The 25,967-nt window shown below is 43.2% G+C and overlaps 1 protein-coding gene across 7 annotated transcripts in view; it reads right to left on the bottom strand.

Moving 5' to 3' along the window:
• The window catches only part of Argl (Argininosuccinate lyase), a 245,540-nt gene that overhangs the window by 98,045 nt on the left and 121,528 nt on the right, over positions 1-25,967 (bottom strand). For all 7 annotated transcript variants that reach the window (XM_071693764.1, XM_071693774.1, XM_071693805.1 and 4 more), the window contains one exon: positions 1,978-2,109. In XM_071693764.1, the coding sequence (XP_071549865.1) occupies positions 1,978-2,109 (132 nt within the window). The remainder of the gene's footprint in view (positions 1-1,977; positions 2,110-25,967) is intronic.

Here is a 25,967-nt window from a genome sequence, read left to right as displayed (position 1 = left end):
TTTTTATCGAGATGTAAGGCATGTGTACGTGTAGGAAGAGAGGAAAGTGGTTGGTTCTCAGTGAATGTAGTTTGCAGCAGAGGTGTGTGATGTCTCCATGCTTGTTTAATTTGTCTATGGATGGGATTGTTAGGGAGGTGAATGCAAGAGTTTTCGAAAGAGGGGCAAGTATGCAGTCTGTTGTGGATGAGAGAGCTTGGGAAGTGAGTCAGTTGTTGTTCGCTGATGATACAGCGCTGGTGGCTGATTCATGTGAGAAACTGCAGAAGCTGGTGACTGAGTTTAGTAAAGTTTGTGAAATAAGAAAGTTGAGAGTAAATGTGAATAAGAGCAAGGTTATTACGTACAGTAGGGTTGAGGGTCAAGTCAATTGGGAGGTAAGTTTGAATGGAGAAAAACTGGAGGAAGTGAAGTGTGTTAGATATCTAGGAGTGGATTTGGCAGCGGATGGAACCATGGAAGCGGAAGTGAATCATAGGGTGGGGAAGGGGGCAAAAATTCTGGGAACCTTGGAGAATGTGTGGAAGTCGAGAACATTATCTCGGAAAGGAAAAATGGGTATGTTTGAAGGAATAGTGGTTCCAACAATGTTGTATGGTTGCGAGGCGTGGGCTATGGATAGAGTTGTGCGCAGGAGGGTGGATGTGCTGGAAATGAGATGTTTGAGGACAATATGTGGTGTGAGGTGGTTTGATCGAGTAAGTAATGTAAGGGTAAGAGAGATGTGTGGCGATAAAAAGAGTGTGGTTGAGAGAGCAGAAGAGGGTGTTTTGAAATGGTTTGGTCACATGGAGAGAATGAGTGAGGAAAGATTGACCAAGAGGATATATGTGTCTGAGGTGGAGGGAACGAGGAGAAGTGGGAGACCTAATTGGAGGTGGAAAGATGGAGTGAAAAAAATTTTCAGTGATCGGGGCCTGAACATGCAGGAGGGTGAAAGGCGTGCAAGGAGTAGAGTGAATTGGAACGATGTGGTATACTGGGGTCAACGTGCTGTCAATGGATTGGACCAGGGCACGTGAAGCATCTGGGGTAAACCATGGAATGTTCTGTGGGGCCTGGATGTGGAAAGGGAGCTGTGTTTTCGGCTCATTATTACATGACAGCTAGACTTTGAGTGTGAAGGAATGGGGCCTTTGTTGTCTTCCTAGCGCTACCTCGCACACATGAGGGGGGAGGGGATTGTTATTTCATGTGTGGTGGGGTGGCGATGGGAATGAATATAGGCAGACAGTATATATGTAAGTGTCTGTGTGTGTATATATATGTGTACACTGAGATGTATAAGTATGTATATTTGCGTGTGTGGACGTGTGTGTATATACATGTGTATAGGGGTGGGTTGGGCCATTTCTTTCTTCTGTTTCCTTGCACTACCTCACAAACGCGGGAGACAGTGACAAAGCAAAATAAATAAATAAATAAATACATATATATGTATAGTGATGAGTGATTTGAATGCAAAGGTGAGTAACATGGCAGTTGAGGGAATAATTGGAGTACATGGGGTGCTCAGTGTTGTAAATGGAAATGGTGAAGAGCTTGTAGATCTATGTGTTGAAAAAGGACTGGCGATTGGGAATACCTGGTTTAAAAAGAGAGATATACATAAGTATACGTATGTAAGTAGGAGAGATGGCCAGTGAGCGTTACTGGATTATGTGTTAATTGATAGGTGCGCGAAAGATAGACTTTTGGATGTTAACGTGCTGAGAGGTGCAACTGAAGGGATGTCTGATTGGTAACTCAGGTGGCAAATCATGTTTAGCTGACTTTTAAGACTGTACATTGCTGCAAGAAATACAATATACCTGCTATATGCAAGTAATATGATTTGTTTCACAAATAAAAGATAATGCATGAAGCCTTATTTCAAATGGTAACCGTCGTGAGTTTATTGTGGAGATTGTAGCATAAGCATTAACATAAGAATCATTTTTTGACACAAACTACAAAATTTTAATAGAATAACATTACCTTAATCAGTTTAGTAAGGTGAGGTACAAGAAGCGTTATATGCTCACGAAGCCATAGCCTCTTGTCAACAGCCACTTGATCATTACGACTCCTTCCAGTGTGAACCTTACCACCAACATCTCCAACAATTTCCTAAAGAGAATAAAGTATTTCTTTATACATGAATATGTTTCAACTTATATGCTTTAGCTTTGTCTACTTTTATCATAATAATCCTAAGCTGAAATAAAAAAAATACATTTCATAGAAAATTCTCAATCATTATACAAACCACTCTAAAAGCAAAGTACTCAAGAGCATTGCTCGGAAAATTTATCATAGAAATCTACATATTTTTGTCAGGAAAGCTAAAGCCTTTACCTTTAGCCCTATGAGAAGTGAAATACTCACTATCCATATCAAATATGCTCTATCTCACTTTGCAGCAGTCTTATACAAAAAGCCCTCTAGAAAAAAAAAGGCACAGTACCATGAAACCATTATATTTTCTTCCAAACTCAATTTATTCACACATTTCCTTCTTCTGGTCTTGTAACTTTCATGGAGTCTCTCCTAAAGCCTTATCCTACCCAACTCTGGCTACTAATCTAATCATCTTAGGTGCAACTAAATCATTCTTTCCATTTAGGTTCTTTCAATAACAGTACAACCTCAACATTTTTTTTTTTTTTGTTGCTTTGTCGCTGTCTCCCGCGTTTGCGAGGTAGCGCAAGGAAACAGACAAAAGAAATGGCCCAACCCACCCCCATACACATGTATATACATACGTCCACACACGCAAATATACATACCTACACAGCTTTCCATGGTTTACTCCAGACGCTTCACATGCCCTGATTCAATCCACTGACAGCACGTCAACCCCGGTATACCACATCGATCCAATTCACTCTATTCCTTGCCCTCCTTTCACCCTCCTGCATGTTCAGGCCCCGATCACACAAAATCTTTTTCACTCCATCTTTCCACCTCCAATTTGGTCTCCCTCTTCTCCTCGCTCCCTCCACCTCCGACACATATATTCTCTTGGTCAATCTTTCCTCACTCATCCTCTCCATGTGCCCAAACCATTTCAAAACACCCTCTTCTGCTCTCTCAACCACGCTCTTTTTATTTCCACACATCTCTCTTACCCTTACGTTACTTACTCGATCAAACCACCTCACACCACACAATGTCCTCAAACATCTCATTTCCAGCACATCCATCCTCCTGCGAACAACTCTATCCATAGCCCACGCCTCGCAACCATACAACATTGTTGGAACCACTATTCCTTCAAACATACCCATTTTTGCTTTCCGAGATAATGTTCTCGACTTCAACACATTCTTCAAGGCCCCCAGAATTTTCGCCCCCTCCCCCACCCTATGATCCGCTTCCGCTTCCATGGTTCCATACGCTGCCAGATCCACTTCCAGATATCTAAAACACTTTACTTCCTCCAGTTATTCTACATTCAAACTTACCTCCCAATTGACTTGACCCTCAACCCTACTGTACCTAATAACCTTGCTCTTATTCACATTTACTCTTAACTTTCTTCTTTCACACACTTTACCAAACTCAGTCACCAGCTTCTGCAGTTTCTCACATGAATCAGCCACCAGCACTGTATCATCAGCGAACAACAACTGACTCACTTCCCAAGCTCTCTCATCCCCAACAGACTTCATACTTGCCCCTCTTTCCAAAACTCTTGCATTCACCTCCCTAACAACCCCATCCATAAACAAATTAAACAATCATAGAGACATCACACACACCTGCCGCAAACCTACATTCACATATGTATATATATATATATATATATATATACATAATCATTTATTTTGCTTTGTCGCTGTCTCCCACGTTTGCGAGGTAGCACAAGGAAACAGACGAAAGAAATGGCCCAACCCACCCCCATACACATGTATATACATACACGTCCACACATGCAAATATACATACCTATACATCTCAATGTACACATATATATACACACACAGACACATACATACATACCCCTGCACACAATTCACACTGTCTGCCTTTATTCATTCCCATCGCCACCTCGCCACACATGGAATACCATCCCCCTCCCCCCTCATGTGTGCGAGGTAGCGCTAGGAAAAGACAACAAAGGCCCCATTCGCTCACACTCAGTCTCTAGCTGTCATGCAATAATGCCCGAAACCACAGCTCCCTTTCCACATCCAGGCCCCACACAACTTTCCATGGTTTACCCCAGACGCTTCACATGCCCTGATTCAATCCACTAACAACACGTCAACCACGGTATACCATATCGATGGATGGGGTTGTTAGGGAGGTGAATGCAAGAGTTTTCGAAAGAGGGGCCAAGTATGCAATCTGTTGGCGATGAGAGAGCTTGGAAGTGAGGCAGTTGTTGTTCGCTGATGATACAGCGCTGGTGGCTGATTCATGTGAGAAACTGCAGAAGCTGGTGACTGAGTTTGGTAAAGTGTGTGAAAGAAGAAAGTTAAGAGTAAATGTGAATAAGAGCAAGGTCATTAGGTACAGTAGGGTTGAGGGTCAAATCAATTGGGAGGTAAGTTTGAATGGAGAAAAACTGGAGGAAGTAAAGTGTTTTAGATATCTGGGAGTGGATCTGGCAGCGGATGGAACCATGGAAGCGGAAGCGAATCATAGGGTGGGGGAGGGGGCGAAAATCCTGGGGGCCTTGAAGAATGTGTGGAAGTCGAGAACATTATCTCGGAAAGCAAAAATGGGTATGTTTGAAGGAATAGTGGTTCCAACAATGTTGTATGGTTGCGAGGCATGGGTTATGGATAGAGCTGTGTGCAGGAGGGTGGATGTGCTGGAAATGAGATGTTTGAGGACAATGTGTAGGTTTGAGGTGGTTTGATCGAGTAAGTAATGTAAGGGTAAGAGAGATGTGTGGAAATAAAAAGAGCATGGTTGAGAGAGCAGAAGAGGGTGTTTTGAAATGGTTTGGGCACATGGAGAGAATGAGTGAGGAAAGATTTACCAAGAGGATATATGTGTCGGAGGGAGGGAACGAGGAGAAGTGGGAGACCAAATTGGAGGTGGAAAGATGGAGTGAAAAAGATTTTGAGTGATCGGGGATATATCCCTGGGGATAGGGGAGAAAGAATACTTCCCACGCATTCCTCACGTGTCGTAGAAGGCGACTAAAGGGGCCGGGAGCGGGGGGCCAGAAACCCTCCCCTCTTTGTATTTTAACTTTCTAAAAGGGGAAACAGAAGAACGAGTCACGCAGGGAGTGCTCATCCTCCTCGAAGGCTCAGATTGGGGTGTCTAAATGAGTGTAGATGTAACCAAGATGAGAAAAAAGGAGAGATGGGTAGTATGTTTGAGAAATAGAACCTGGATGTTTTGGCTCTGAGTGAAACGAAGCTCAAGGGTAAAGGGGAGGAGTGGTTTGGGAATGTCTTGGGAGTAAAGTCAGGGGTTAGTGAGAGGACAAGAGCAAGGGAAGGAGTAGCACTACTCCTGAAACAGGAGTTGTGGGAGTATGTGATAGAGTGTAAGAAAGTAAATTCTAGATTGATATGGGTAAAACTGAAAGTTGATGGGGAGAGATGGGTGATTATTGGTGCATATGCACCTGGGCATGAGAAGAAAGATCATGAGAGGCAAGTGTTTTGGGAGCAGCTGAATGAGTGTGTTAGTGGTTTTGATGCACAAGACCAGGTTATAGTGATGGGTGATTTGAATGCAAAGGTGAGTAATGTGGCAGTTGAGGGAATAATTGGTATACATGGGGTGTTCAGTGTTGTAAATGGAAATGGTGAAGAGCTTGTAGATTTCTGTGCTGAAAAAGGACTGGTGATTGGGAATGCCTGGTTTAAAAAGCTAGATATACATAAGTATACGTATGAAAGTAGGAGAGATGGCCAGAGAGCATTATTGGATTACGTGTTAACTGATAGGCGCGCGAAAGAGAGACTTTTGGATGTTAATGTGCTGAGAGGTGCAACTGGAGGGATGTCTGATCATTATCTTGTGGAGGCGAAGGTGAAGATTTGTAGGGATTTTCAGAAAAGAAGAGAGAATGTTGGGCTAAAGAGAGTGGTGAGAGTAAGTGAGCTTGGGAAGGAGACTTGTGTGAGGAAGTACCAGGAGAGACTGAGTAAAGAATGGAAAAAGGTGAGAACAAAGGAGGTAAGGGGAGTGGGGGAGGAATGTGATATATTTAGGGAAGCAGTGATGGCTTGCGTAAAAGATGCTTGTAGCATGAGAAGCGTGGGAGGTGGGTTGATTAGAAAGGGTAGTGAGTGGTGGGATGAAGAAGTAAGATTATTAGTGAAAGAGAAGAGAGAGGCATTTGGACGATTTTTGCTGGGAAAAAATGCAAATGAGTGGGAGATGTATAAAAGAAAGAGGCAGGAGATCAAGAGAAAGGTGCAAGAGGTGAAAAACAGGGGAAATGAGAGTTGGGGTGAGAGAGTATTATTAAATTTTAGGGAGAATAAAAAGATGTTCTGGAAGGAGGTAAATAAAGTGCGTAAGACATGGGAGCAAATGGGAACTTCAGTGAAGGGGGCAAATGGGGAGATGATAACAAGTAGTGGTGATGTGAGAAGATGGAGTGAGTATTTTGAAGGTGTGTTGAATGTGTTTGATGATAGAGTGGCAGATATAGGGTGTTTTGGTCGAGGTGGTGTGCAAAGTGAGAGGGTTAGGGAAAATGATTTGGTAAACAGAGAAGAGGTAGTAAAAGCTTTGCGGAAGATGAAAGCCGGCAAGGCAGTAGGTTTGGATGGTATTGCAGTGGAATTTATTAAAAAAGGGGGTGACTGTATTGTTGACTGGTTGGTAAGGTTATTTAATGTTTGTATGATTCATCGTGAGGTGCCTGAGGATTGGTGGAATGCTTGCATAGTGCCATTGTACAAAGGCAAAGGGGATAAGAGTGAGTGCTCAAATTACAGACGTATAAATTCGTTGAGTATTCCTTGTAAATTATATGGGAGGGTATTGATTGAGAGGGTGAAGGCATGTACAGAGCATCAGATTGGGGAAGAGCAGTGTGGTTTCAGAAGTGGTAGAGGATGTGTGGATCAGGTGTTTGCTTTGAAGAATGTATGTGAGAAATACTTAGAAAAGCAAATGGATTTGTATGTAGCATTTATGGATCTGGAGAAGGCATATGATGGAGTTGATAGAAATGCTCTGTGGAAGGTATTAAGAATATATGGTGTGGGAGGCAAGTTGTTAGAAGCAGTGAAAAGTTTTTATCGAGGATGTAAGGCATGTGTACGTGTAGGAAGAGAGGAAAGTGATTGGTTCTCAGTGAATGTAGGTTTGCGGCAGGGGTGTGTGATGTCTCCATGGTTGTTTAATTTGTTTATGGATGGGGTTGTTAGGGAGGTGAATGCAGGAGTTTTGGAAAAGGGGCAAGTATGCAGTCTGTTGTGGATGAGAGAGCTTGGGTAGTGAGTCAGTTGTTGTTCGCTGATGATACAGCACTGGTGGCTGATTCATGTGAGAAACTGCAGAAGCTGGTGACTGAGTTTGGTAAAGTGTGTGAAAGAAGAAAGTTAAGAGTAAATATGAATAAGAGCAAGGTTATTAGGTACAGTAGGGTTGAGGGTCAAGTCAATTGGGAGGTAAGTTTGAATGGAGAAAAACTGGAGGAAGTAAAGTGTTTTAGATATCTGGGAGTGGATCTGGCAGCGGATGAAACCATGGAAGCGGAAGTGAATCATAGGGTGGGGGAGGGGGCAAAAATTCTGGGAGCCTTGAAGAATGTTTGGAGGTCGAGAACATTATCGCAGAAAGCAAAATGGGTATGTTTGAAGGAATAGTGGTTCCAACAATGTTGTATGGCTGCGAGGCGTGGGTTATGGATAGAGTTGTGCGCAGGAGGGTGGATGTGCTGGAAATGAGATGTTTGAGGACAATATGTGGAGTGAGGTGGTTTGATCAAGTAAGTAATGTAAGGGTAAGAGAGATGTGTGGAAATAAAAAGAGTGTGGTTGAGAGAGCAGAAGAGGGTGTTTTGAAATGGTTTTATCACAGGGAGAGAATGAGTGAGGAAAGATTGACCAAGAGGATATATGTGTCAGAGGTGGAGGGAACAAAGAGAAGTGGGAGACCAAATTGAGGTGGAAAGATGGAGTGAAAAAGATTTTGAGTGATCGGGGCCTGAACATGCAGGAGGGTGAAAGGTGTGCAAGGAATAGAGTGAATTGGAACGATGTGGTATACTGGGGTCGACGTGCTGTCAATGGATTGAACCAGGGAATGTGAAGTGTCTGGGGCCTGGATGTGGAAAGGGAGCTGTGCTTTCGGTGCATTATTACTTGACAGCTAGAGACTGAGTGTGAACAAATGGGTTCTTTGTTGTCTTTTCCTAGCGCTACCTCGCACACATGAGGGGAGAGAGGGTTGTTATTCCATGTGTGGTGCGGTGGCGATGGGAATAAATAAAGGCAGACAGTATGAATTATGTACATGTGTATATATGTATATGTCTGTGTGTGTATATATATGTGTACAGTGAGATGTATAGGTATGTATATTTTGCGTGTGTGGACGTGTACGTATATACATGTGTATGAGGGTGGGTTGGGCCATTCTTTCGTCTGTTTCCTTGCGCTACCTCGCTAACGCAGGAGACAGCAACAAAGGAAAATAACATGATAAAATTTTATTTATTTATTCATTTATCCCCTATCCTTGGGGATAGGGGAGAGAGAATACTTACCACACATTCCTCTTGTGTTGCAGAATGTGACTAAAGGGGATGAGAGCAGGGGGTTAGAAACCCTTCCCTCCATTCATTTTAACTTTCTAAAAGGGGAAATAGAAGGAGTCATGTGGGGAGTGCTCATGCTTCTCGAAGGCTAAGAGTGTGGTGTCTAAATGTGAGTGGGAGTAACTGAGATGAGAAAAATAGAGAGATAGGTAGTATGTTTGAGGAAAGGAATCTCGATATTTTGCCTCTGAGTGAAACGAAGCTCAAGGGTAAAGGGGAAGAGTGGTTTGGGAATGTTTTGGGAGTAAAGTCAGGGGTTGGTGAGAGGACAAGAGCAAGGGAAGGAGTACCACTTCTCTTGAAACAGGAGTGGTAGGAGTATGTGATAGAGTGTAAGAAAGTAAACTCTAGATTGATATGGGTAAAACTGAAAGTGGATGGAGAGAGATGGGTGATTATTGGGACTTTTGCACCTGGGCATGAGAAGAAAGATCATGAGAGGCAAGTATTTTGGGAGCAGATGAGTGAGTGTGTTAACAGTTTTGATGCGTGAGACCGGGTTATAGTGACTGGTGATTTGAATGCAATGGTGAGTAATGTGGCAGTTTAGGGAATAACTGGTGTACTTGGGGTGTTCAGTGTTGAAAATGGAAATTACTGAAAAATTACTGGTGATTGGGAATAACTGGTTTAAAAAGAGATATATATAAGTATACGTATGTAAGTAGGAAAGATGGCCAGAGAGCATTATTGGATTGCATGTGAAAGAGAGACTTTTGGATGTTAATGTGCTGAGAGGTGCAACTGGAGGGATGTCTGATCATTATCTTGTGGAGGCGAAGGAGAAGATTTGTAGAGGTTTTCAGAAGAGAAGAGAGAATGTTGGGGTGAAGAGAGTGGTGAGAGTAAGTGAGCTTGGGAAGGAGACTTATGTGAGGATGTACCAGGAGAGACTTAGTGCAGAATGGAAAAAGGTGAGAGAAAAGGACGTAAGGGGAGTGGGGAGGAATGGGATGTATTTAGGGATGTAAAGTTGGCTTGCACAAAAGCTGCTTGTGGCATGAGAAGTGTAGGAGGTGGGCAGATTAGAAAGGGTAGTGAGTGGTGGGATGAAGTAAGATTATTAGTGAAAGAGAAGAGAGAGGCATTTGGACAATTTTTGCATGGTATAGTGCAAATGACAGGGGGATGTAAAAAAGAAAGAGGCAGGAGGTCATGGGAAAGGAAAAAGAGGTGAAAAAGAGGCCAGTGAGAGTTGGGGTGAGAGCATCATTAAATTCTAGGGAGATTAAAAGGATGTTTTGGAAGGAGGTAAAGTGTGTAAGACAAGATAACAAATGGGAACATCAGTGAAGGGGGCTAATGGGGAGGTAATTACAAGTAATGGTGATGTGAGAAGGATATGGATTGAGTATTTTGAAGGTTTGTTGAATGTGTTAGATGAGAGGGTGGCAGATATAGGGTGTTTTGGTCGAGGTGGTGTGCGAAGTGAGAGGGTTAGGGAGAATGATTTGGCAAACAGAGAAGAGGTAGTGAAAGCTTCGCGTAAGATGAAAGCTGGTAAGGTGGCAGGTTTGGATGGTATTGCAGTGGAATTTATCAAAAAACAGGGTGACTGTGTTGTTGACTGGTTGTTAAGGATACTTAATGTATGTATGGCTCATAGTGAAGTGCCTGAGGATTGGCAGAATGCATGCACAGTGCCATTATACAAAGGGAAAGGGGATAAAGGTGAGTGTTCAAATTACAGAGGTATAAGATTATTGAGAATTCCTGGGAAATTATATGGGAGGGTATTGATTGAGAGGGTGAAGGCATGTACAGAACGAGCAGTGCGGTTTCAGAAGTGGTAGAGGATGTGTGGATCAGGTGTTTGCTTTGAAGAATGTATACGAGAAATACTTACAAAAACAAATGGATTTGTAAGTAGGATCTATGGATCTGGAGAAGGCATATGGCAGAGATGCTCTATGGAAGGTATTAAGAGTATATGGTGTGAGAGGGAAGTTGGTACAAGTAATGAAAAGTTTTTATCGAGGATGTAAGGCATGTGTAGGAGTAGGAAGAGAGGAAAGTGATTGGAGAAAAATTGGAGGAAGTGAAGTGTTTTAGATATCCGGGAGTGGATTTGGCAGCGGATGGAACCATGGAAGCCGAAGTGAATCATAGGGTGGGGAAGGGGGCGATAATTCTGGGAGCCTTGAAGAATGTGTGGAAGTCAAGAACATTATCTCAGAAAGCAAAAATGGGTATGTTTGAAGGAATACTGGTTCCAACAATGTTGTATGGTTGCGAGGCATGGGCTATGGAGAGAGTTGTGCACAGGAGGGTGGATGTGCTGGAAATAAGATGTTTGAGGACAACATGTGGTGTGAGGTGGTTTGATCGAGTAAGTAATGGAAGGGTAAGAGAGATGTGTGGTAATAAAATGAGTGTGGCTGAGAGGGCAGAAGAGGGTGTTTTGAAATGGTTTGGTCACATGGAGAGAATGAGCGAGGAAAGATTGACCAAGTGGATATATGTGTCAGAGGTGGAGGGAGCAAGGAGAAGAGGGAGACCAAATTGGAGGTGGAAAGATGGAGTGAAAAAGATTTTGTGTGATCGGGGCCTGAACATGCAGGAGGGTGAAAGGCGTGCAAGGAATAGAGTGAATTGGGACGATGTGGTGTACCGGGGTCGACGTGCTGTCAATAGATTGAACCAGGGAATGTGAAGTGTCTGGGTAAACCATGAAAAGTTCTGTGGGGACTGGATGTAGAAAGGGAGCTGTGGTTTCGGTGCATTATTACATGACAGATAGAGACTGAGTGTGAACGAATGTGGCCCTTGTTGTCTTTTCCTAGCGCTACTTCCTCCATATGCGGGGGGAGGGGGTTTTTATTTCTTGTGTGACACGGTGGCGATGGGAATGAATAGAGACAGACTATGAATTATGTAGAAGTCTGTATATGTATATGTGTATGTATATATATGTATATGTTGAGATGTATAGGTATGTATATTTGCGTGTGGACGTATATGTATATACATGTGTGTGTGGGTGGGTTGGGCCATTCTTTCGTCTGTTTCCTTGCGCTACCTCGCTAACATGGGAGACAGCGACAAAGTAAATTACATAAATAAATAAATGTATATATATATCCCTGGGGATAGGGGAGAAAGAATACTTCCCACGCATTCCTCACGTGTCGTAGAAGGCGACTAAAGTGGACAGGGAGCGGGGGACTAAGAACCCTCCCCTCCTTGTATTTTAACTTTCTAAAAGGGGAAACAGAAGGAGTCAGGCGGGAAGTGCTCATCCTCCTCGAAGGCTCAGATTGGGGTGTCTAAATGTGTGTGGATGTAACCAAGATGAGAAAAAAGGAGAGATAGGTAGTATGTTTGAGAAATAGAACCTGGATGTTTTGGCTCTGAGAGAAGCAAAGCTCAAGGGTAAAGGGGAAGAGTGGTTTGGGAATGTCTTGGGAGTAAAGTCAGGGGTTAGTGAGAGGATAAGAGCAAGGGAAGGAGTAGCACTACTCCTGAAACAGGAGTGGTGGGAGTATGTGATAGAGTTTAAGAAAGTAAACTCAAGATTGATATGGGTAAAACTGAAAGTGGATGGAGAGAGATGGGTGATTATTGATGCATATGCACCTGGGCATGAGAAGAAAGATCATGAGAGGCATGTGTTTTGGGAGCAGCTGAGTGAGTGTGTTAGTAGTTTTGATGCACGAGACCAGGTTATAGTGATGGGTGATTTGAATGCAAAGTTAAGAGTAAATGTGAATAAGAGCAAGGTTATTAGGTACAGTCGAGTTGAGGGACAATTCAATTGGGAGGTAAGTTTAAATGGAGAAAAACTGGAGGAAGTGAAGTGTTTTAGATATCTGGGAGTGGATTTGGCAGCGGATGGAACCATGGAAGCGGAAGTGAATCATAGGGTGGGGAAGGGGGCGATAATTCTGGGAGCCTTGAAGAATGTTTGGAAGTTGAGAACATTATCTAGAAAAGCAAAAATGGGTATGTTTAAAGGAATAGTGGTTCCAACAATGTTGTATTGGCTGCGAGGCATGGGCTATGGATAGAGCTGTGCGCAGGACGGTGGATGTGCTGGAAATAAGATGTTTGAGGACAATATGTGGTGTGAGGTGGTTTAATCGAGTAAGTAATGGAAGGGTAAGAGAGATGTGTGGAAATAAAAAGAGTGTGGTTGAGAGAGCAGAAGAGGGTGTTTTGAAATAGTTTGGTCACATGGAGAGAATGAGGGAGGAAAGATTGACGAAGAGGATACATGTGTCAGAGGTGGAGGGAACGAGGAGAAGTGGGAGACCAAATTGGAGGTGGAAAGATAGAGTGAAAAAGATTTTGAGTGATCGGGGCCTGAACATGCAGGAGGGTGAAAGGCGTGCAAGGAATAGAGTGAATTGGAATGATGTGGTATACCGGGGTCAACGTGCTGTCAATGGATTGAACCAGAGCATGTGAAGCGTCTGGGGTAAACCATGGAAAGTTGTGTGGGGCCTGGATGTGGAAAGGGAGCTGTGGTTTCGGTGCATTATTACATGACAGCTAGAGACTGAGTGTGAACGAATGGGGCCTTTGCTGTCTTTTCCTAGTGCTACTTCACACACATGAGGGGGAGGGGGTTATTATTCTATGTGTGGCGAGGTGGCGATGGGAATTAATAAGGGCAGACAGTATGAATTATGTACATGTGTATATATGTATATGTCTGCGTGTGTATGGATATGTGTACATTGAGATGTATAGGTATGTATATTTGCGTGTGTGGACGTGTATGTATATACATGTGTATGTGGGTGGGTTGGGCCATTCTTTTGTCTGTTTGCTTGCGCTACCTCGCTAACGCGGGAGACAGCGACAATGCAAAATAAAATATAATAAATAATATATATATATATATATATATATATATATATATATATATATATATATATATATTGTTTTTATTTTTTATTTTGCTTTGTTGCTGTCTCCTGCATTTGCGAGGTAGCACAAGGAAACAGAAGAAACAAATGGCCCAACCCTCCCCCATACACATGTATATACACAAACGTCCACACACGCAAACCTACACACCCATACATCTCAATGTACACATATATATACACACACAGACACATACATATATACCCATGCACACAATTCACACTGCCTGCCTTTATTCATTCCCATCGCCACCTCACCACACATTTTTGCTTCGTCGCTGTCTCCCGTGTTTGCGAGGTAGCGCAAGGAAACAGATGAAAGAAATGGTCCAACCCACCCCAATCCACATGTATATACATACGTCCACACACGCAAATATACATACCTACACAGCTTTCCATGGTTTACCCCAGACGCTTCAAATGCCTTGATTCAATCCACTGACAGCACGTCAACCCCAGTATACCACATCGATCCAATTCACTCTATTCCTTGCCCTCCTTTCACCCTCCTGCATGTTCAGGCACCGATCACACAAAATCTTTTTCACTCCATCTTTCCACCTAAAATTTGGTCTCCCACTCCTCCTCGTTCCCTCCACCTCCGACACATATATCCTCTTGGTCAATCTTTCCTCACTCATTCTCTCCATGTGACCAAACCATTTCAAAACATCCTCTTCTGCTCTCTCAACCACGCTCTTTTTATTTCCACACATCTCTCTTACCCTTACGTTACTTACTCGATCAAACCACCTCACACCACACATTGTCCTCAAACATCTCATTTCCAGCACATCAACCCTCCTGCGCACAACTCTATCCATAGCCCACGCCTCGCAACCATACAACAATGTTGGAACCACTATTCCTTCAAATATACCCATTTTTCCTTTCCGAGATAATGTTCTTGACTTCCACACATTCTTCAAGGCTACCAGGATTTTCGCCCCCTCCCCCACCCTATGATTCACTTCCGCTTCCATGGTTCCATCCGCTGCCAGATCCACTCCCAGATATCTAAAACACTTTACTTCCTCCAGTTTTGCTCCATTCAAACTTACCTCCCAACTGACTTGACCCTCAACCCTACTGTACCTAATAACCTTGCTCTTATTCACTTTTACTCTTTACTTTCTTCTTTCACACACTTTACCAAACTCAGTCACCAGCTTCTGCAGTTTCTCACATAAATCAGCCACCAGCGCTGTATCATCAGCGAACAACAACTGACTCACTTCCCAAGCTCTCTCATCCACAACAGACTTCATACTTGCCCCTCTTTCCAAAACTCTTGCATTCACCTCCCTAACAACCCCATCCATAAACAAATTAAACAACCATGGAGACATTACACACCCCTGCTGCAAACCTACATTCACTGAGAACCAATCACTTTCCTCTCTTCCTACACGTACACATGCCTTACATCCTTGATAAAAACTTTTCACTGCTTCTAACAACTTGCCTCCCACACCATATATTCTTAATACCTTCCACAGAGCATCTCTATCAACTCTATCATATGCCTTCTCCAGATCCATAAATACTACATACAAATCCATTTGCTTTTCTAAGTATTTCTCACATACATTTTTCAGAGCAAACACCTCATCCACACATCCTCTACCACTTCTGAAACCACACTGCTCTTCCCCAGTCTGATGCTCTGTACATGCCTTCACCCTCTCAATCAATACCCTCCCATATAATTTACCAGGAATGCTCAACAAACTTATACCTCTGTAATTTGAGCACTCACTCTTATCCCCTTTGCCTTTGTACAATGGCACTATGCATGCATTCTGCCAATCCTCAGGCACCTCACCATGAGTCATACATACATTAAATAACCTTACCAACCAGTCAACAATACAGTCACCACCTTTTTAAATAGATTCCAATGCAATACCATCCAAACCTGCTGCCTTGCCGGCTTTCATCTTCCGCAAAGCTTTTACTACCTCTTCTCTGTTAACCAAATCATTTTCCCTAACCCTCGCACTTTGCACACCACTTCGACCAAATCACCCTATATCTGCCACTCTATCATCAAACACATTCAACAAACCTTCAAAATACTCACTCCATCTCCTTCTCACATCACCACTACTTGTTATCACCTCCCCATTTGCGCCCTTCACTGAAGTTCCCATTTGCTCCCTTGTCTTACGCACTTTATTTACCTCCTTCCAGAACACCTTTTTACTCTCCCTAAAATCTAATGATACTCTTTCACCCTAACTCTCATTTGCCCTCTTTTTCACCTCTTGCACCTTTCTCTTGACCTCCTGTCTCTTTCTTTTAAACATCTCCCACTCAATTGCATTTTCTCCCTGCAAAAATCGTCCAAATGCCTCTCTCTTCTCTTTCACTAATAATCTTACTTCTTCATCCCACCACTCACTACCCTTTCTAATCAACACAGGCATGCGAGAGAGACTTTTGGATGTTAATGTGCTGAGAGGTGCAACTGGAGGGATGTCTGATCATTATCTTGTGGAGGCTAAGGTGAAGATTTGTATGGGTTTTCAGAAAAGAAGAGTGAATGTTGGGGTGAAGAGGGTGGTGAGAGTAAGTGAGCTTGGGAAGGAGACTTGTGTGAGGAAGTACCATGAGAGACTGAGTACAGAATGGAAAAAGGTGAGAACAATGGAAGTAAGGGGAGTGGGGGAGGAATGGGATGTATTTAGGGAATCAGTGATGGACTGCGCAAAAGATGCTTGTGGCATGAGAAGTGTGGGAGGTGGGTTGATTAGAATATATATATATTTTTTTTTTTTTTTTTTTTTTTTGCTTTGTCGCTGTCTCCCGCGTTTGCGAGGTAGCGCAAGGAAACAGACGAAAGAAATGGCCCAACCCACCCCCATACACATGTATATACATACGTCCACACAAGCAAATATACATACCTACACAGCTTTCCACGGTTTACCCCAGACGCTTCACATGCCTTGAATCAATCCACTGACAGCACGTCAACCCCGGTATACCACATCGCTCCAATTCACTCTATTCCTTGCCCTCCTCTCACCCTCCTGGATGTTCAGGCCCCGATCACACAAAATCTTTTTCACTCCATCTTTCCACCTCCAATTTGGTCTCCCTCTTCTCCTCGTTCCCTCCACCTCCGACACATATATCCTCTTGGTCAATCTTTCCTCACTCATTCTCTCCATGTGATAAAACCATTTCAAAACACCCTCTTCTGCTCTCTCAACCACGCTCTTTTTATTTCCACACATCTCTCTTACCCTTACGTTACTTACTCGATCAAACCACCTCACACCACACATTGTCCTCAAACATCTCATTTCCAGCACATCCATCCTCCTGCGCACAACTCTATCCATAGTCCACGCCTCGCAACCATACAACATTGTTGGAACCACTATTCCTCCAAACATACCCATTTTTGCTTTCCGAGATAATGTTCTCGACTTCCACACATTCTTCAAGGCTCCCAGAATTTTCGCCCCCTCCCCCACCCTATGATCCACTTCCGCTTCCATGTTACCATCCGCTGCCAGATCCACTCCCAGATATCTAAAACACTTTACTTCCTCCAGTTTTTCTCCATTCAAACTCACCTCCCAATTGACTTGACCCTCAACCCTACTGTACCTAATAACCTTGCTCTTATTCACATTTACTCTTTACTTTCTTCTTTCACACACTTTACCAAACTCAGTCACCAGCTTCTGCAGTTTCTCACATGAATCAGCCACCAGCGCTGTATCATCAGCAAAAAACAACTGACTCACTTCCCAAGCTCTCTCATCCCCAACAGACTTCATCCTTGCCCCTCTTTCCAAAACTCTTGCATTCACCTCCCTAACAACCCCATCCATAAACAAATTAAACAACCATGGAGACATCACACACCCCTGCCGCAAACCTACATTCACTGAGAACCAATCACTTTCCTCTCTTCCTACACGTACACATGCCTTACATCCTCGATAAAAACTTTTCACTGCTTCTAACAACTTGCCTCCCACACCATATATTCTTAATACCTTCCACAGAGCATCTCTATAAACTCTATCATATGCCTTCTCCAGATCCATAAATGCTACATACAAATCCATTTGCTTTTCTAAGTATTTCTCACATACATTCTTCAAAGCAAACACCTGATCCACACATCCTCTACCACTTCTGAAACCACACTGCTCTTCCCCAATCTGATGCTCTGTACATGCCTTCACCCTCTCAATCAATACTCTCCCATACAATTTGCCAGGAATACTCAACAAACTTATACCTCTGTAATTTGAGCACTCACTCTTATCCCCTTTGCCTTTGTACAATGGCACTATGCACGCATTCCGCCAATCCTCAGGCACCTCACCATGAGTCATACATACATTAAATTACCTTACCAACCAGTCAACAATACAGTCACCCCCTTTTCTAATAAATTCCACTGCAATACCATCCAAACCCGCTGCCTTGCCGGCTTTCAAGATGTGAAAAAAAGGAGAGATAGGTAGTATGTTTGAGGAAAGGAACCTGGATGTTTTGGCTCTGAGTGAAACGAAGCTCAAGGGTAAAGGGGAAGAGTGGTTTGGGAATGTCTTGGGAGTAAAGTCAGGGGTTAGTGAGAGGACAAGTGCAAGGGAAGGAGTAGCAGTACTCCTGAAACAGGAGTTGTGGAAGTATGTGATAGAATGTAAGAATGTAAATTCTCGATTAATATGGGTAAAACTGAAAGTTGATGGAGAGAGATGGGTGATTATTGGTGCATATGCACCTGGGCATGAGAAGAAAGATCATGAGAGGCAAGTGTTTTGGGAGCAGCTGAATGAGTGTGTTAGTGGTTTTGATGCACGAGACCGGGTTATAGTGTTGGGTGATTTGAATGCAAAGGTGAGTAATGTGGCAGAATATATATATATATATATATATATATATATATATATATATATATTATCCCTGGGGATAGGGGATTAAGAATACTTCCCACGTATTCCCTGCGTGTCGTAGAAGGCGACTAAAAGGGGAGGGAGCGGGGGGCTGGAAATCCTCCCCTCTCCAGGTGAGGATATTCCAAAAAAGACCCAGTCCTCTGTTCTTAACGCTACCTCGCTAACGCGGGAAATGGCGAATAGTTTAAAAAAAAAAAAAAAAAAAAATATATATGTATATATATATATATATATATATATATATATATATATATATATATATATATATATATATATATATATCCCTGGGGATAGGGGAGAAAGAATACTTCCCACGTATTCCCTGCGTGTCGTAGAAGGCGACTAAAAGGGGAGGGAGCGGGGGGCTGGAAATCCTCCCCTCTCGTTTTTTTTTTTTTTTTTCTTTTTTTTTTAATTTTCCAAAAGAAGGAACAGAGAATTGGGCCAGGTGAGGGTATTCCCTCAAGGCCCAGTCCTCTGTTCTTAACGCTACCTCGCTAATGCAGGAAATGGCGAATAGTTTGAAAGAAAAGAAAGAAAGATATATATATATATATATATATATATATATATATATATATATATATATATATATATATACATATATATATATATACATATATATATTCTTTTTTTTCTTTTTGCTTTGTTGCTGTCTCCCGCGTTTGCGAGGTAGCGCAAGGAAACAGACGAATTAAATGGCCCAACCCACCCCCATACACATGTATATACATACGTCCACACACGCAAATATACATACCTACACAGCTTTCCATGGTTTACCCCAGACGCTTCACATGCCTTGATTCAATCCACTGACAGCACGTCAACCCCGGTATACCACATCGCTCCAATTCACTCTATTCCTTGCCCTCCTTTCACCCTCCTGCATGTTCAGGCCCCGATCACACAAAATCTTTTTCACTCCATCTTTCCACCTCCAATTTGGTCTCCCTCTTCTCCTCGTTCCCTCCACCTCCGACACATATATCCTCTTGGTCAATCTTTCCTCACTCATTCTCTCCATGTGAGCAAACCATTTCAAAACACCCTCTTCTGCTCTCTCAACCACGCTCTTTTTATTTCCACACATCTCTCTTACCCTTACGTTACTTACTCGATCAAACCACCTCACACCACACATTGTCCTCAAACATCTCATTTCCAGCACATCCATCCTCCTGCGCACAACTCTATCCATAGTCCACGCCTCGCAACCATACAACATTGTTGGAACCACTATTCCTTCAAACATGCCCATTTTTGCTTTCCGAGATAATGTTCTCGACTTCCACACATTCTTCAAGGCTCCCAGAATTTTCGTCCCCTCCCCCACCCTATGATCCACTTCCGCTTCCATGTTTCCATCCGCTGCCAGATCCACTCCCAGATATCTAAAACACTTTACTTCCTCCAGTTTTTCTCCATTCAAACTTACCTTATATATATGAGAGTTGGGGTGAGAGAGTATCATTAAATTTCAGGGAGAATAAAAAGATGTTTTGGAAGGAGGTAAATAAAGTACGTAAGACAAGGTAGCAAATGGGAACTTCAGTGAAGGGGGCAAATGGGAGGTGATATCAAGTAGTGGTGATGTGAGAAGGAGATGGAGTGAGTATTTTGAAGGTTAGTTGAATGTGTTTGATGATAGAGTGGCAGATGTGGGGTGTCTTGGTCGAGGTGGTGTGCAAAGTGAGAGGGTTAGGGAAAGTGATTTGGTAAATAGAGAAGAAGTAGTAAAAGCTTTACGGAAGATGAAAGCCGGCAAAGCAGCAGGTTTGGATGGTATTACAGTGGAATTTATTAAAAAAGGGGGTGACTGTATTGTTGACTGGTTGGTAAGGTTATTCAATGTATGCATGATTCATAGAAAGGTGCCTGAGGATTGGCTGAATGCTTGCATAGTGCCACTGTACAAAGGCAAAGGGGATAAGAGTGAGTGCTCAAATTACAGAGGTATAAGTTTGTTGAGTGTTCCTGGTAAATTATATGGGAGGGTATTGATTGAAAGGGTGAAGGCATGTACAGAACGTCAGATTGGGGAAGAGCAGTGTGGTTTCAGAAGTGGTAGAGGATGTGTGGATCAGGTGTTTGCTTTGAAGAATGTATGCGAGAAATACTCAGAAAAACAAATGGATTTGTATGTAGCATTTATGGATCTGGAGAAGGCATATGATAGAGTTGATAGAGATGCTCTGTGGAAGGTATTAAGAATATATGGTGTGGGAGGCAAGTTGTTAGAAGCAGTGAAAAGTTTTTATCGAAGATGTAAGGCATGTGTTCGTGAAGGAAGAGAGGAAAGTGGTTGGTTCTCAGTGAATGTAGGTTTGCGGCAGGGGTGTGTGATGTCTCCATGGTTGTGTAATTTGTTTATGGATGGGGTTGTTAGGGAGGTGAATGCAAGAGTTTTGGAAAGAGGGGCAAGTATGCAGTCTGTTGTGGATGAGAGAGCTTGGGAAGTGAGTCATTTGTTGTTCGCTGATAATACAGCGCTGGTGGCTGATTCATGTAAGACACTGCAGAAGCTGGTGACTGAGTTTGGTAAAGTGTGTGAAAGAAGAAAGTTAAGAGTAAATGTGAATAAGAGCAAGGTCATTAGGTACAGTAGGGTTGAGGGTCAAGTAAATTGGGAGGTAAGTTTGAATGGAGAAAAGCTGGAGGAAGTGAAGTGTTTTAGATATCTGGGAGTGGATCTGGCAGCGGATGGAACCATGGAAGCGGAAGTGAATCATAGGGTGGGGGAAGGGGCGAAAATTCTGGGAGCCTTTAAGAATGTTTGGAAGTCGAGAACATTATCTCGGAAAGGAAAAATGGGTATGTTTGAAGGAATAGTGGTTCCAACAATGTTGTATGGTTGCGAGGCATGGGCTATGGATAGAGTTGTGCGCAGGAGGATGGATGTGCTGGAAATGAGATGTTTGAGGACAATATGTGGTGTGAGGTGGTTTGATCGAGCAAGTAATGTAAGGGTGAGAGATATGTGTGGAAATAAAAAGAGTGTGGTTGAGAGAGCAGAAGAGGGTGTTTTGAAATGGTTTGGTCACATGGAGAGAATGAGTGAGGAAAGATTGACCAAGAGGATATATGTGTCTGAGGTGGAGGGAACGAGGAGAAGTGGGAGACCAAATTGGAGGTGGAAAGATGGAGTGAAAAAGATTTTGAGTGATCGGGGCCTGAACATGCAGGAGGGTGAAAGGCGTGCAAGGAATAGAGTGAATTGGAACGATGTGGTATACCGGGGTCGACGTGCTGTCAATGGATTGAACCAGGGCATGTGAAGCGTCTGGGGTAAATCATGGAAAGTGTGTGGGGCCTGGATGTCGAAAGGGAGCTGTGGTTTCGGTGCATTATTACATGACAGCTAGAGACTGAGTGTGAACGAATGGGGCCTTTGGTGTTTTTCCTAGCGCTACCTCGCACACATGAGGGGGGAGGGGGTTGTTATTCCATGTGTGGCGGGGTGGCGATGGGAACAAATAAAGGCAGACAGTATGAATTATGTACATGTGTATATATGTATATGTCTGTGTGTGTATATATATATGTATACATTGAGATGTATAGGTATGTATATTGTGCATGGGTGGACATGTATGTATATACATGTGTATGTGGGCGGGTTGGGCCATTCTTTCGTCTGTTTCCTTGCGCTACCTTGCTAACGCGGGAGACAGCGACAAAGCAAAATAAATAAATAGATTTTTTTTTCTTTTTTTTTGTCGCTGTCTTCCGCGTTTGCAAGGTAGCGCAAGGAAACAGACGAAAGAAATGGCCCAACCCACCCCCATACACATGTATATACATACGTCCACACACGCAAATATACATACCTACACAGCTTTCCATGGTTTACCCCAGACGCTTCACATGCCCTGATTCAATCCACTGACAGCACGTCAACCCCGGTATACCACATCGATCCAATTCACTCTATTCCTTGCCCTCCTTTCACCCTCCTGCATGTTCAGGCCCCGATCACACAAAATCTTTTTCACTCCATCTTTCCACCTAAAATTTGGTCTCCCACTTCTCCTCGTTCCCTCCACCTCCGACACATATATCCTCTTGGTCAATCTTTCCTCACTCATCCTCTCCATATGCCCAAACCACTTCAAAACACCCTCTTCTGCTCTCTCAACCACGCTCTTTTTATTTCCACACATCTCTCTTACCCTTACGTTACTCACTCGATCAAACCACCTCACACCACACATTGTCCTCAAACATCTCATTTCCAGCACATCCATCCTCCTGCGCACAACTCTATCCATAGCCCACGCCTCGCAACCATACAACATTGTTGGAACCACTATTCCTTCAAACATACCCATTTTTGCTTTCCGAGATAATGTTCTCGACTTCCACACATTCTTCAAGGCCCCCAGGATTTTCGCCCCCTCCCCCACCCTATGATCCACTTCCGCATCCATGGTTCCATCCGCTGCCAGATCCACTCCCAGATATCTAAAACACTTCACTTCCTCCAGTTTTTCTCCATTCAAACTCACCTCCCAATTGACTTGACCCTCAACCCTACTGTACCTAATAACCTTGCTCTTATTCACATTTACTCTTAACTTTCTTCTTCCACACACTTTTCCAAACTCAGTCACCAGCTTCTGCAGTTTCTCACATGAATCAGCCACCAGCGCTGTATCATCAGCAAACAACAACTGACTCACTTCCCAAGCTCTCTCATCCCCAACAGACTTCATACTTGCCCCTCTTTCCAAAACTCTTGCATTTACCTCCCTAACAACCCCATCCATAAACAAATGAAACAACCATGGAGACATCACACACCCCTGCCGCAAACCTACATTCACTGAGAACCAATCACTTTCCTCTCTTCCTACACGTACACATGCCTTACATCCTCGATAAAAACTTTTCACTGCTTCTAACAACTTTCCTCCCACACCATATATTCTTAATACCTTCCACAGAGCATCTCTATCAACTCTATCATATGCCTTCTCCAGATCCATAAATGCTACATACAAATCCATTTGCTTTTCTAAGTATTTCTCACATACATTCTTCAAAGCAAACACCTGATCCACACATCCTCTACCACATCCCTGGGGATAGGGGATTAAGAATACTTCCCACGTATTCCCTGCGTGTCGTAGAAGGCGACTAAAAGGGGAGGGAGCGGGGGGCTGGAAATCCTCCCCTCTCGTTTTTTTTTTTTTAATTTTCCAAGTGAAGGAACAGAGGGGGCCAGGTGAAGATATTCCAAAAAAGGCCCAGTCCTCTGTTCTTGGCGCTACCTTGCTAACGCGGGAAATGGCGAATGGTTTGAAAGAAAAGAAAATATATATATATATATATATATATATATATATATATATTTTTTTTTTTTTTTTTTTTTTTTTTTATACTTTGTCGCTGTCTCCCGCGTTTGCGAGGTAGCGCAAGGAAACAGACGAAAGAAATGGCCCAACCCCCCCCCCCCATACACATGTACATACACACGTCCACACACGCAAATATACATACCTACACAGCTTTCCATGGTTTACCCCAGACGCTTCACATGCCTTGCTTCAATCCACTGACAGCACGTCAACCCCTGTATACCACATGACTCCAATTCACTCTATTTCTTGCCCTCCTTTCACCCTCCTGCATGTTCAGGCCCCGATCACACAAAATCTTTTTCACTCCATCTTTCCACCTCCAATTTGGTCTCCCTCTTCTCCTCGTTCCCTCCACCTCCGACACATATATCCTCTTGGTCAATCTCTCCTCACTCATTCTCTCCATGTGCCCAAACCATTTCAAAACACCCTCTTCTGCTCTCTCAACCACGCTCTTTTTATTTCCACACATCTCTCTTACCCTTACGTTACTTACTCGATCAAACCACCTCACACCACACATTGTCCTCAAACATCTCATTTCCAGCACATCCATCCTCCTGCGCACATCTCTATCCATAGCCCACGCCTCGCAACCATACAACATTGTTGGAACCACTATTCCCTCAAACATACCCATTTTTGCTTTCCGAGATAATGTTCTCGACTTCCACACATTTTTCAAGGCTCCCAAAATTTTCGCCCCCTCCCCCACCCTATGATCCACTTCCGCTTCCATGGTTCCATCCGCTGACAGATCCACTCCCAGATATCTAAAACACTTCACTTCCTCCAGTTTTTCTCCATTCAAACTCACCTCCCAATTGACTTGACCCTCACCCCTACTGTACCTAATAACCTTGCTCTTATTCACATTTACTCTCAACTTTCTTCTTCCACACACTTTACCAAACTCAGTCACCAGCTTCTGCAGTTTCTCACATGAATCAGCCACCAGCGCTGTATCATCAGCGAACAACAACTGACTCACTTCCCAAGCTCTCTCATCCCCAACAGACTTCATACTTGCCCCTCTTTCCAGGACTCTTGCATTTACCTCCCTTACAACCCCATCCATAAACAAATTAAACAACCATGGAGACATCACACACCCCTGCCGCAAACCTACATTCACTGAGAACCAATCACTTTCCTCTCTTCCTACACGTACACATGCCTTACATCCTCGATAAAAACTTTTCACTGCTTCTAACAACTTGCCTCCCACACCATATATTCTTAATACCTTCCACAGAGCATCTCTATCAACTCTATCATATGCCTTCTCCAGATCCATAAATGCTACATACAAATCCATTTGCTTTTCTAAGTATTTCTCACATACATTCTTCAAAGCAAACACCTGATCCACACATCCTCTACCACTTCTGAAACCGCACTGCTCTTCCCCAATCTGATGCTCTGTACATGCCTTCACCCTCTCAATCAATACCCTCCCATATAATTTACCAGGAATACTCAACAAACTTATACCTCTGTAATTTGAGCACTCACTCTTATCCCCTTTGCCTTTGTACAATGGCACTATGCACGCATTCCGCCAATCCTCAGGCACCTCACCATGAGTCATACATACATTAAATAACCTTACCAACCAGTCAACAATACAGTCACCCCCTTTCTTAATAAATTCCACTGCAATACCATCCAAACCTGCTGCCTTGCCGGCTTTCATCTTCCGCAAAGCTTTTACTACCTCTTCTCTGTTTACCAAATCATTTTCCCTAACCCTCTCACTTTGCACACCACCTCGACCAAAACACCCTATATCTGCCACTCTGTCATCAGACACATTCAACAAACCTTCAAAATACTCATTCCATCTCCTTCTCACATCACCGCTACTTGTTATCACCTCCCCATTTACGCCCTTCACTGAAGTTCCCATTTGCTCCCTTGTCTTACGCACCCTATTTACCTCCTTCCAGAACATCTTTTTATTCTCCCTAAAATTTACTGATAGTCTCTCACCCCAACTCTCATTTGCCCTTTTTTTCACCTCTTGCACCTTTCTCTTGACCTCCTGTCTCTTTCTTTTATACTTCTCCCACTC

The sequence above is a fragment of the Panulirus ornatus genome, chromosome 4, assembly GCF_036320965.1.
Source record: "Panulirus ornatus isolate Po-2019 chromosome 4, ASM3632096v1, whole genome shotgun sequence".
Classification (NCBI taxonomy): domain Eukaryota; kingdom Metazoa; phylum Arthropoda; class Malacostraca; order Decapoda; family Palinuridae; genus Panulirus; species Panulirus ornatus.
Note: the sequence above shows the minus strand (reverse complement) of the source record. Positions and strands in the feature narration are given on the sequence as shown.